Source organism: Nerophis ophidion, linkage group LG08, assembly GCF_033978795.1.
Source record: "Nerophis ophidion isolate RoL-2023_Sa linkage group LG08, RoL_Noph_v1.0, whole genome shotgun sequence".
In the NCBI taxonomy this organism is placed as follows: Eukaryota; Metazoa; Chordata; class Actinopteri; order Syngnathiformes; family Syngnathidae; genus Nerophis; species Nerophis ophidion.
The window spans coordinates 41,969,223-41,982,840 of NC_084618.1; the positions used below are offsets into that span (position 1 = coordinate 41,969,223).

Genomic DNA, 13,618 nt, shown 5'->3' on the forward strand with positions numbered 1-13,618 from the left:
TTGCCAGAAATAGCCCATTTGCTCAATTTACCTTTAACTCTATGTTATCGTTAATAATGATATTTATCTTTGTGGAAACACTGATCATCTTAAATATTTCTCACAATATATATGGAAACAGATAAATATAAAAAAAAGGGTATTTCTGTCTGTCATTCCGTCGCATTTTTTTGCTTATGCGGAAGGTTTTTTGTAAAGAATAAATGATGAAAAAACACTGATTTCAACGGTTTAAAAGAGGAGAAAACACGAAAAAAAGAAAAATTAAATTTTGAAACATAGTTTATCTTCAATTTCGTCTCTTTAAAATTCAAAATTCAACCGAAAAAAAGAATAGAAAAACTAGCTAATTCTAATCTTTTTGAAAAAATTAAAAAAAGGATTTATGGAACATCATTAGTAATTTTTCCCGATTAAGATTATTTTAAGAATTTTGATGAAATGTTTTAAATAGGTTAAAATCCAATCTGCACTTTGTTAGAATATATAACAAATTGGACCAAGCTATAGTGCTAACAAAGACAAATCATTATTTCTTCTAGATTTTCCAGAACAAAAATTTTAAAATAAATTCAAAAGACTTTCTAGATTTGCCAGAATATTTTTTTTGAATTTTAATCTTACTAAATTTGAAGAAATATTTCACAAATATCCTTCGTCGAAGAAACAGAAGCTAAAATAAAGAATTAAATTAAAATGTATTTATTATTCTTTACGATTAAAAAAAAATGTTTACTTGAACATTGATTTAAATTGTCAGGAAAGAACAGGAAGAAATTTAAAAGGTAAAAAGATATATCTGTTTAAAAATCCTAAAATCATTTTTAAGGTTGTATTTTTTCTCTAAAATTGTCTTTCTGAAAGTTATAAGATGCAAAGTAAAAAAATAATGAATTTATTTAAACAAGTGAGGACCAAGTCTTTAAAATATTTTCTTGGATTTTCAAATTAGAATTAAAAATGTCGAGCAAAGCGAGACCAGCTTGCTCGTAAATAAATACAATTTAAAAAATAGAGGCAGCTCACTGGTAAGTGCTGTTATTTGAGCACTTTTTAAAACAGGCCAGCAGGCAACTCATCTGGTTCTTACGGGCTACATGGTGCCCGCGGGCACCACGTTGTTGACCCCTGCACTATATGATCACACGAAAAATGTATACTGTTAAAAACCATTGTATTAAGTTACACCTGTAATTGCATTTCATGTAATTGTTCAAATATGAAAATGTTATGTATTTGAGCAGACTTCCTGCAAACTGTTAATGACATCGAAACCAGCAGAGGTGCTAACCACATATTGTGTGTATGTGTAATCTGATCACTCATTGCAGCTACCAGTAAAGAACCACATCATCCAAACCAGCCTGTGTGTGGATTCTTTCATCCATTTAGTCATGAATAGTGCAACCAACCACGCGTGTATTCGTCTATTTTTATTGTAATTGCAATTGGTAAACACACTGTAGCTTCCTCCCCGGAGTCGCTTTTAATTGGTCTAACAGCACGCCTGTCACGCCACTTCCGCCCGTTTGCTCGCTTTTGATTGGCCCACACGCTTCAATTTTTTCCCTCTCCTTCGCGGCGGTAGGTCGGAGCCGCCGTAGCCCGGGTCGGTCTAGCACGCCTAGCACGTCCTCTGTTAGAGCTGCAGCGCTTTCAAATTTGGCACATTCTTTTTTTTTTGTGGATTTACAAATACACACGAGTAACCTGCCTTGCCTTACTGCAACCACCCGAACGTCATTTAAAACACAATTCCAAACACCCAGCAGACTCCTCAAAAGATGGCGGTGGTTAGCGGGACGTCGGGGCCGGCTGTAGCCCGGTTCGAGGGCCGAGAATTCGAGTATTTGATGAAGAAAAGGTCGGTGACCATAGGCCGGAACTCCTCGCAGGGCTCCGTGGACGTCAGCATGGGACACTCGAGCTTCATTTCCAGGCGGCACCTCGAGATTTTCACGGCGGGTGAAGATGGCACTTGCACGGGGGAATTCTACCTCCGATGCCTGGGGAAAAACGGGGTGTTTGTGGATGGGGTGTTCCAGAGAAGAGGGGCTCCACCTCTGCAGCTTCCACGAATGTAGGATTTATTATTATAATTATTGTTGGTGGTGGTGTTAAAAAGGGGACAGCGCTGCACACATCGTGGTAATGTCGTGTTGTTGTTTTGCTGTCCGGCAGCTGTGTTGCACGTGTTGTGTCAAAGGACGCACTCGGTGTGTACGATAACGTCACGCCGAACCTCCATGCTAAATATGGCAGTGAAAACATGCCTGCGCTTGTAGTCAAGCAAATAGGTTCCCTCCATTTAAGTCCACGGCGTCATTCGAAATTGTTTTATTCGGCCTGTATATTTTTACCAAATTTGCGCTTTGGAATTAGCATTGCGTTAAATTTAACCCCCAACTCCTGTTTGTTTGAATCGGAGACTGGTTTCCTCCGGAACCTTGTAAAAATGCTAAATACCTGCATTTCCATGTAATTATGCCTCAAGTCTGACGCGTTTGGTAAAGCTCCCAGTCTGCATGCTAACCATGAGGGAGAGCAAGCAATATAAACAATATTCATGTAAAACCGGCGACATTTTGCAAATTTACAATATGGCGATTCTGTTGATATATATATATATATATATATATATATAGTTCAGTGGTTCTTAACCTGGGTTCGATCGAACCCTAGGGGTTCGGTGGAGCCAATCAAGATACACCCAAGTCATCCATACTTGCCAACCTTGAGACCTCTGAATTCGGGAGATGGGGCAGGGAATTGAGGTGGTGGGTGTGGGGGGGTTGGTGGTAGCGGGGGTGTATATTGTAGATTCCGGAAGAGTTAGTTCTGCAAGGGATTCTGGGTATTTGTTACGTTTTATGTTACGGTACGGATGTTCTCCTCAAATGTGTTTGTCATTCTTGTTTGGTGTGAGTTCACAGTCTGGCGCATATTTGTAACAGTGTTAAAGTTGTTTGTATGGCTACCCTCAGTGTGACCTGTATGGCTGTTGACCAAGTATACATTGCATTCACTTATGTGTGTGTAAAAGCCACATAAATGATGTGAATGTGCCGACACGCCGTTTGTATGGAGGAAAATCGAACGTGACGACAGGTTGTAGAGGATGGTTTCCCAGGGAGATTTTCGGGAGGGGCCCTGGAAATCGGGATTGTCCCAGAAAAATCGAGAGGGTTGGCAAGTATGGACTCATCGTGTAAATAAAAACTTTTCCATATCGGTTGATACGGCAACAGCAGAAGTCACACTGATTTGCAAGTGTGTAATTTGTTGTGAGTTCATGCACGGGTCATTTTGTACACCAGGAAAAAAAACATAGAACTTTGTCTTGAATTTGAAAAAAAAAAAAAAAATTCACAAAAGAAGGGTTCGGTGAATGCGTGTATGAAACTGGTGGGGTTCGGAACCTCCAACAAGGTTAAGAACCACTGATATAGTTGAAGCAAACCAAGTTTACAGCAGAAACAATCGTGTTTAAGAAGCTGTGGCTAGATATTTTGTTGGTGAACTAGGATACGTTGCAAGTGAGGGAGAGGCAGGCAAAAACTTGGATTATGCGCCTGCGCAGTGTCTCCGCCGTCCATTCATTCATTTACTTCCGCTTGTCCTTCTCGCCGGATAAAGTAAAACCTTCTTGCTCATTTCATAGGTTGACTGCGTGACGTGCAATTATCTGGGCAAAAGCTGTTTCCTAAGTAGACATCAGCACAACTGTCAGTGATCGGTTATTTATTTTCCCGTGTAGTGAACAATGACAACCGGACGACATTCAGATGGTTGTTGAAGCTGTACCAATCAGTGTGAAACATCCGCTACTTATATTGTACATGATGCTATGGAACAGAAGGAGAAAGCATTCTATTTGAAAACGGTGCTTTCGAAAGGTGGTAGAAACAGGAAATGCTTCATACTGGATATGTTGATTGGCAACACTAAATTAAGTTAATGTGAAAGTACCAATGATTGTCACACACACACTAGATGTGGCAAAATTATTTTCTGCATTTGACCCATCACTCTTGATCACCCCCTTAGAGGTGAGGGGAGCAGTGGGCAGCAGCGGTGGCCGCGCCCGGGAATCATTTTTGGTGATCCAGCCTTCCATTTCCTACCGCTTATTCCCTTTGGGGTCGCGGGGGGGGGGGGGGGGGGGGGGGGGGGGGCGCTGGTACACCCTGGACAAGTCGCCAACTCATCGCAGGGCATTTTTGGTGATTTAACCCCCAATTCCAACCCTCGATGCTGAGTGCCAATCAGGGAGGTAATCGGTCCCATTTTATAGTCTTTGATATGACTCCCTAGTGTGTGAATGTGAGTGTGAATGTTGTCTGTCCATCTGTGTTGGCCCTGCGATGAGGTGGCAACTTGTCCAGGGTATACACCACCATCCACCTGAATGCAGCTGAGATAGGCTCCAGCAGAAAATGAATGGATGGACATTAGTGTTGCACGATTTTGAGACAAAACCTAATTGCGATTTTTCTGGCAAAAATTGCAATTGTGAGTATTTACGACTTTCAAATATTAGGCTATTCCTTTAAATGCATATAACTGCTAAATGTTATTTCTAGACTTACTCAACACATTATTGTCTCAAGTTGCCACACATCCAAACAATATGCAATAATCTACTATTTAAAATATTTAAGCGCCCATGTGTGCTTACATTGTCCTTGCCTGCTGGTCATAGCCTCATCGTAGTCCACCCGTTTCAAAGTAATTTGACAGACTGCTGTCACCGCAAAGTTTCCGTCAGCCATTTTACGCTGTCACTGGGGTTTACCTTTAATGTATGTGACTGTGGCGGTGTGCCACGGCAAAATATTACACGCCACCCCTTAAAAATGGGAGGGTTTTTTTACGTGAAAACAAAGTAATAATAATGTATTGTAGTACACACATAAGAACACTTAATCATTCTCTGCCAAACCCATCCGTTCAAGACCATGAAAAAAATAACATCATAACAGACAAACATGCTTTAAGACAAGTTACAATAGGAATTGATATTTTACAGTTTATTTGAGCACAATTGACTAGTGATACACCGAAAATTTAGCCGCCGAAATAAAGACGTATTTTGATCACCCAGGGTTTCCTCTTAATGTAAACAGATTGTGGCACATTGCCACAGCAAAATCATAGCTGCCACACCTTGAAAATAATTTATTTTACTGGAAAACAGTAAAACTATCCGACGCTATTTTTACCTTTAAATTCCAATCTAGTGATAACAGGCCAAATTCGAAGAGGTTTTACCTCCTGTGCTAACACGTTTGTCTCCGTGCTTCCCCAGACATACAATAACACTTTCTCATTTGTCGCAAATCCACTTCCAGGAACGGACGGTGTGTTTGGGATCATGGGTAAAATGAACTCAAAACCAAACAAACCAAAAACATTACCATCAGCAGGTTGTTACAGAATGCATGGTTATATATAAGCTATTATTTGTGCACTATTGACAAATAATGCACCAAAAACTCGGCCTCTAAAAATAGAAAACAACGCTGCTGAAACCAAATGTTGTGACATATACCAGACACACGCAATTGTATGGAGCCTTGTCAGCTTGTCTGCGATGTGGATGCAACTTTAATGTATCCCAGATATACCCGCACACAGTGATCTACAAAATGCGCTAATGTTAAGAGGACAGAGGCGGCTTTTATGGAGAGAAATTCCAACTGGAGCAGCAGCACGAAGCAAGTGTGACGTCATGCTCGCTGATGCTCTCTCTCTGTTGGGGACACAGAGGGACAGAAGTAGAATCTTTCAGCACATGAACGGTCTATAATAACACCTGTAAAAGATGCTAAATTTGTTGCTAGTTGTTTTTAATACAGCAAGGAAAATCACAAAAAGTTTCCACGCACTTGAGTTTTTCAAGTGCGTGGAAACATTGTACAATAAGCTACAACAATGGAAAAAATATAGCAAAACAACATAATGTAAACGTCCATTCATCCATTTTGTACCGCTTGTCCCCTTCGGGGTCGCGGGGGGTGCTTTAGTCTATCTCAGCTGCATTCGGACGCAAGGCAGCGTACACCCTGGACAAGTCGCCACCTCATCACAGAGCCAACACAGATAGACAGACAACATTCACACTCACATTTACACACTAGGGACCATTTAGTGTTGCCAATCAACCTATCTCCAGGTGTATGTCTTTGGAGGTGGGAGGAAGCCGGAGTACCCGGAGGAAACCCACACATATATGTAAGTATTTAATAGTAACACAGATTTTTTGTTTGGGACTGATTAGTACAACATTTTGAACGTGCTGCAAGCATTACATCACTCCCTGCCCCTGTTTCAAGCATATAAGCTTCGCCCTAAGTAACACATTGTTGGTAGCTCCTGTAAGACTGATTTTGTGAAAGAGCCCGCCACGATTAGTGTTGTGCAATATGTATACAAATATATATCCTGATATAGATCACTATATATCCCAATGACGATATATATCACAATGTAGAATTGACATACACCTGGGGATAGGCTGGTTGGCAACACTAAATGGTCCCTAGAGTGTGAATGTTGTCTGCGATGAGGTGGCGACTTGTGCAGGGTGTCCCCGCCTTCCAGCCCAGTAAAGCTGGGATAGGCTACAGCACCCCAATGACTGCAAGAGGGACAAGCAGTAGAAAATGAATGGATGGTATTATTTCTTACGATACATATAGATACATGCATTAAATGTTTCTTAACTTATCTCCTTTTATTTATAAATCACATATTATATACATAAAGGGAAAAGACAATAAAAAAAACTAAAATAATTTTTCGTGTTAGCTCTTTTCGACAATTTATACCAGAGCCATATGAACACACAAATTTTGAGATGGCATCTGAAATTTCTTTGTGTCTCCGGGACTACTTTTGGATAGACAATGCCTTTAGACAACAATTCTGTCAGGCTTGTTTGGTGTGTTTTTTTATTTTCATAGTTAGTGGTTTTGATAAAACGTTAGTACTTTATCACATTTTGACACGGTCTCTTTACTGTTTTACATGATGTGTGATAGAAAAGATTTAACATGTTCAAGTCGCTATTACCAGATTACCTTTGTTCGATTGGTGTCCAAATTTTTTTATTTGAACCAAAGCTACAAAAAATTGTTAATTTTCCCTCTTTTTGGCACCGATTCCTCTTCGGGTTTTGTTAGTGTTGCATTCTTTAGTCTTTTACTCTCTATTTTATGCTGCAGCTGTTACATATACTATTATTATTATATAGTACTGTACATGGTAATTGTTATATATTTTATATGTTATAGACATAAAATATTAGTATATACCATATACTGTACATATATTACGTATATATGTTATATTTTATTTTGCTTTCAGTCTATTTTGTACCTGCATTGTCCTTTCCATCTTTTCCATCCTTTGTAACTGAGCTACTGTGTGGAATCATTTCGCTTGTGGATCATTAAAGTTTGTCTAAGTCTAAGTTTTGTGTCTAGTTAGTAGCAAACTGCTACATTGTTGACATCCATGCTCACCTGGCTCTGGCTGTAAAGTTATTTAAAGTGACGTAAAAATGTTAGGGCAAAGCAACAGGTTTTCAGTTACTTTAGCCGCTACCCAGCTGTTAAAATTAAGATATAGGCAATAGAGTGTTATATTGTACCATGGACATTATGTATTATTATTGTTTATATCGCACATCATTGGCCATGAGTGTCAGCAATCCTATTCCGGCTGAATGACAATTTTAATACAATAAGTATTCATAACTTCTATGAGTAGACATTTAAACATATGCTAGCTGGTATTGTCAATTATATTTTATGAATTAAAAATAAAATAAAAAGCAATTGATATACACTAACTTTAGCTAAAACAAACAGTAGTGATGACGTACTTCCTCAGTGTAGCGACACGCTAAAATATATTATTCACTTGCGCACACACAACTAGCTGTCTTTCGTCACCGTATTAATAATTTGTGTAAGTGTGTTGTAAACACAAAACATAGTAACATGAAACATAACACGCTTGTTATATGTGTATGGTTTGAAATGTTTTTTTCTTCTTGTTTGTTTTTAGATGTTGCTTCCGATTCCCCAGCACAAGTATAAAAATCACTTTCACAGCACTTTCTGCTGAAAAAAGGGAACCAAGGACTGTGCCGGAATCACCGGTCAAGTCTGTGCAACCTCAAATATCCCCACTTACCATCAACATTCCGGACAATATTGCCCATCTTATGAGCCCACTGCCTTCACCCACTGGCACCCTCAGGTGAGTTTAAGGGATGGCACTTTCAATTTTGTGGATTTGTTTCTTAATCTGAATTTGGAAACATTTCAAAATTTTTATAGCGCGGCAAATTCCTGCCCTTCAAGCCCGAGGGGGGCGGGACTGTCTAGCTATCGAAACCATCGACTTCTGTCCTCAGACCTTATAGCAGATAACTCCCATTCTGAAAACGACAAGGAAGCCTCTGGGGAAGACAGCCCAAAGGTGAGTGAAGGTGGTCCCAATCAGATAAGCCTTCATTAAACAGGATATTGATGCACATGTAATGTCTGTGTGAGTCTGCAGTATTAATAATGCATTTTTAAAAAAAAATGTATTTCATTAATGTGCTGAGAATGTCCTCGTTGAAGTCTAAAAATTGCTTATCACTCACTGCAGGGTAAAATTTGGAATACAGAACTCTATTCAATTCAGTCAATCGTGAGCCATTTTGTATGCAAACCACAGCTGAAAATATAATTTTTCCAAAAATATCCATTTACCTGTATTTTTCTTTTGGGCTGTGAAAAAAACCTGTGATTGGGGTCAACTAATTTATTTTATATAAAAAATAAATGGCGTCTATATTATCACAGGATGCAAGGATAATGGATGTGTAAAATCAATAGAGTCTTTAATAAGTTAAGGTCCAAAAAAAGTAAAACGGCCTCATGCATAGAGCCATAAAAAGCACAGACTCAGTAAAAATAGATGAAAGCAGACAAAATGAAACTACACAACTCAGCGATAAGCAAGTCTTAAACGCGGAAATCTGCGGTTTTTAACATTCACTTTCACTTTGAAATTTCACTTGCATGTTTTTTTAATGCAATATTGTAGTGTGTAAGAACAGGAGTCGAAGGAGTAATATCAAAAGATGGAGCTAATTGTTTTAATGACATTTATTTTCTAATCAGCAATCAAGCAGTATCCATCCATGGCTTTGCAGCGCAACAACATACAACACCGGAAATGTGTCCCGTGAAAACCCGACCAACCGGAACTCTCCAACATTAACAACATTTCCGTGGGTGAATTATGTAAACCCACTACAATATAAAAAAAAATAGGCTCTGAACAAAATTTGTTGAAAGATTGCCTGAGCCCCAGGTATATTATCTTGCTCCTGCCTAAATTCCGCACTGAAGGAGGACAACAGGGACGCAGAAACAAGCTTGCTAATTAGCATCTTCTCGCTTGCTTACTTGTTGTTGGCACGCCACCTTCAATTATATTAAGAGGATACCCTGAGTTGTAGTTCTAAAACATTTAATATATACATTATTATATTTTTGACGTGACGGATGTAAACAGTGGTCTCAACATAGAAAGTATATTGCCCAAGGAGGTGTGGCTACAGGGTTTTCCTAATGGGAAATATTTTTTGAGTTCTTTGCATGCATGTTATAGAATTTTTACATTACATTTTCAATGATAATGTTACTAAATTATCTACTAAAAAACTTCAAAATACTGTGGTACATTACATGGAACATGTGTCAAAAAAACAGCCAAAAGACGTTGTAGATGAGAATAAATCTAAAGGTAAAATGTGTAGACACGCACCCAATTCCAACAAATGTAGTTTTGATTTTCAAAAAATTTCTTTCAGAGCTTGCGTAGCAGCACTTTGTGCTGGTAGAAATTTTTTTTCTCAAATGGTGCTCACATGCCTGAACGATCCCAACTCCATTTTTTTATCTTTATATGGGGCATCTGTAACAGATAAAAAAAATCTCTTCAGATTTAGAAAATCACCGTGGGTACCTTGCTTTACAAACTCCCCCTTCAAAAGAATATTACAAAATGAAAGATTGCTTTGCCCCATTCCCTAAATGCAGGCAAGTGGCAGTTTTTTAAGAATGAAAACTGGAAACAGATGTAACAAAATGAAAGCACACAACAGCAAATAATGGTAGAAACAGAGAATAAATCAACCAAAAGTCTTAACTGTTATGTGGAACACAACATGAACCACATAGGCAAGATGGATTCCATTGGGCTGACTGGCACTATGGGTGGATTTTAAGATTTTTTTTTACAAAAAGAACAATGCTAAAACAGTTAAAAACAAAAAGTGTAAGTGACTATTCTTAATTCTACTCTTTTTCCTGTGCTGCATTTGAAAATTAAAATGTGCACAGAGACATGCAAGAAAGAGGCAAATAATGTGGTGTGTACTATTATTTTTTTTTAACCTGATTTGAATTCTCATTTCATTTGGAGCTGTTTATAAACATACAGTATGTTAAACATGTATAATTATGTTGTGTCATACACAGTACAGTGAAAGTTGGCATATCATAAATAATGTATTTAAAAACTGTTATTAATCTGATTAAGGATTGTAGTTTTTTGACAGCCCCAATGTTCTTCTCTCCAGGATGATGCCAAACCACCGTATTCATATGCACAGTTGATAGTGCAAGCAATTACCATGGCCCCAGATAAACAGCTGACACTGAATGGAATATACACCCACATCACCAAGAATTACCCCTACTACAGAACGGCCGATAAAGGCTGGCAGGTCAGTGTAATGCTCACATTATTGTAACAGTAAATATATGTTTGTTCATTTGGTGATGTAGGCCATGCAAGCTCATTTGGTTTATCAAAAACTGCTTTATTGTTTGAACAGAGCAAACAGCAAAGAATACTTCTGAAAAAGTTTGTAAAAATTAGCATAGCAATGTCTTCTCCGACCAATATATTGGGGGTAATGTGTGCCTTCGTGTCAGTTGGCCACTTAATGTCAGTGTTGAAGAGGGAATATTCAAGCGGGCGATTTATATATTATAAAAAACTAGTGGAAGATGGCAGAGGAATTCTCTTCCTTAGATTTTTCTTTTAACGATGTAGACGTCGTCCGGGAAACCCACAATGCATCTACTTGGCCACATTTGGACAAATGTATGCGTCTGGCTATACAATGCCCAAAACATTAATTTTTGTTGTTTGCCATGTAAGACCAAATCAAAACTGCTCTCGAGATGGAATACACATTTAAGAACACACATGATTGTGGCAGACATGTGAAGACTTTTGCTACAGTATGAATGCTAAATTTAATTTTCATTTTCATTGGTGTATTAGAACAAGTTGGCTAAACATGTTTGAAGTGTTGCCTGATTTTTTTCCTGCATTTTCTGGTGATCGACTGACTATCCTTAATTATTTTACCTTCAGTATGCTTTATAAATCCAAAATATTTCCAGACTTCAGATTTTGTCCGTTTACTACGAGGGCAAAATCTCAAGAGCAAGGTCCGTCTGTTTTTTTCCGCCATTGCAAACAGCGCAAGTGGGCATGTGCCGTCTTCAGAGGCGCGGCTGCTGGTGCGTTAACAGGACGTGAGCAATGCCGGCGAGAATGCAATAATAAATGACGGCTTTTCAATCATTTAAAAATTAAACGGCTTTACTAACCATCTGGAGTTTTGCCGCTGTTTATCATTACCGTGTATTTCGGACTATAAGTCACAGTTTTTTTCATAGTTTGGCCGGGGGTGCGACTTATACTCAGGAGTGACTTATGTGTGAAATTATTAACACATTACCGTAAAATATCAAATAATATTATTTAGCTCATTCACGTAAGAGACTAGACGTATAAGATTTCATGGGATTTAGCGATTAGGAGTTACAGATTGGTAAACCTATAGCATTTTCTATATTTTATAGTTATTTGAATTACTTTTACCATAATATGTGTACGTCAACATACCAGGTCCCTTCTCAGTTTTTTATTCATGCGTCATATAATGTGCACTTATTTAGCCTGTTGTTCACTATTCTTTATTTATTTTAAATTGCCTTTCAAATGTCTATTCTTGGTGTTGGGTTTTATCAAATAAATTTCCCCCAAAAATGTGACTTATACTCCTGTGCGACTTATATATGTTTTTTTCCTTCTTTATTACGCATTTTCGGCAGGTGCGACTTATACTCCGGAGCAACTTATACTCCGAAAAATACGTTATATAGTTTACCGTTACATCCCTTGTCCATTAACAAGTAAAAAGTCACAGTGGCTTGCTATTAAACGGAATTTCGCAATTTTTCTAGAAAAAGTGATAACTTTTTTCTGATGTTCTTATAAAGCCGCCAACACAATGTGCAGGTTGCTGTACAGCGTTGTTGCCAGTAGCTTTAACTGGGGTTGCGGGATTTCCGGGGCAAGGATGAGGAAGTGACGTGTTGTTATTGGGTGAGTTTGTGGGAGTGTTGCCGGGAATGGAGAGAGAGACGCACATTGAGCTTGTTGTACATGAGTGTGGCTTATCTTCAAATAAATGAAGACAAACCTGGGAATTTGTGAGAGCCTCCATTCTTGGAACATTACAGTTGTGATGGTCAGATGAAGCCTCATGAGCTACTTAAGCCAATTGGTGTGAGACTTTCTGAAGCTTCAATACATGCCTTGGCACAAGACACCACCTGCTGGTCAATTGTATGATTACAAACAGCTGTATCTTCACCACATATTGTGTCATGCACTGAATTGTTGCGTCTGTTATAGTTATTGGACAATGACAATGAATCACAATAAATGTTTGACCGAATGGTTTTCTGTATACTAAAATATGTTTTATGTGTTTCCCTTGAGAAAAAGGCATGAAGAGGAAGATGACTATGTAACGTAACTTGGACAATTGTGTACAGTAGGAGGATATTTAGTTAATTTTTATTTTTGGTTTTCGGCGGGGGGGTTTTCTTGACAAAACCTCTCTATCATCCAGCTATTGATTTCTATTGGCTGGTTAAAAAAAAAAAAAATACAAAAAATGTTACTTTATTAAACGTAATGTTTACAGCGATAAACCCATTCGCCAACTGACGTTGAGAATTGAACCCATGTCATGTGGCGTAAAAGGTTTATGCCTAAACATTTGTACTACCAAAAGTTGACTGAAATGATCAAAATAAGTTGATTAAAGTCGTCATACTTGGATTTTATTGGCATTTTGAAAACAAATTGTATTTTCTGTCTGGATTCCAAAATGACCACAACTCTTAAAAGCCCATATTTTCAATGGAGCTTCGACGGTTTGTAAGTTGTCAAGTCTCCCAACAAAATATGAACCGCGTCTTGAAAAGGTCACGTGGTACAGGAGAGCCGCGAGACTTCACACGTCATTATACCTGGCTCCTCCCCTACATAAAACAAGCCTTGATGCGCGCTTCACAGAAAAGCCCCCTTCATTTCTCGACACGCTTCAAAGTCTCTGCACATTTCTTCACATCACTACATTACAGTATGTTTGGGTCTGTTTTAGTTGCTTCTGTTGACATTCAAGAACGCTCAGAAGTAAAATATTGTGTGACGAAGAATCATAAATTTTAGCGGCTTT

The 13,618-nt window shown here is 38.4% G+C and overlaps 1 protein-coding gene across 1 annotated transcript in view; it reads left to right on the forward strand.

The window, feature by feature from the left end:
- Window positions 1–1,563: 1,563 nt before the first annotated feature.
- The window catches only part of LOC133557798 (forkhead box protein K2-like), a 23,249-nt gene continuing 11,194 nt past the window's right edge, over window positions 1,564–13,618 (forward strand). The window contains exons 1-4 of the mRNA XM_061908601.1: window positions 1,564–2,080; window positions 8,074–8,268; window positions 8,349–8,490; window positions 10,649–10,795. Coding sequence (XP_061764585.1) covers window positions 1,785–2,080; window positions 8,074–8,268; window positions 8,349–8,490; window positions 10,649–10,795 — 780 coding nt within the window. The 5' untranslated portion in view covers window positions 1,564–1,784. The remainder of the gene's footprint in view (window positions 2,081–8,073; window positions 8,269–8,348; window positions 8,491–10,648; window positions 10,796–13,618) is intronic.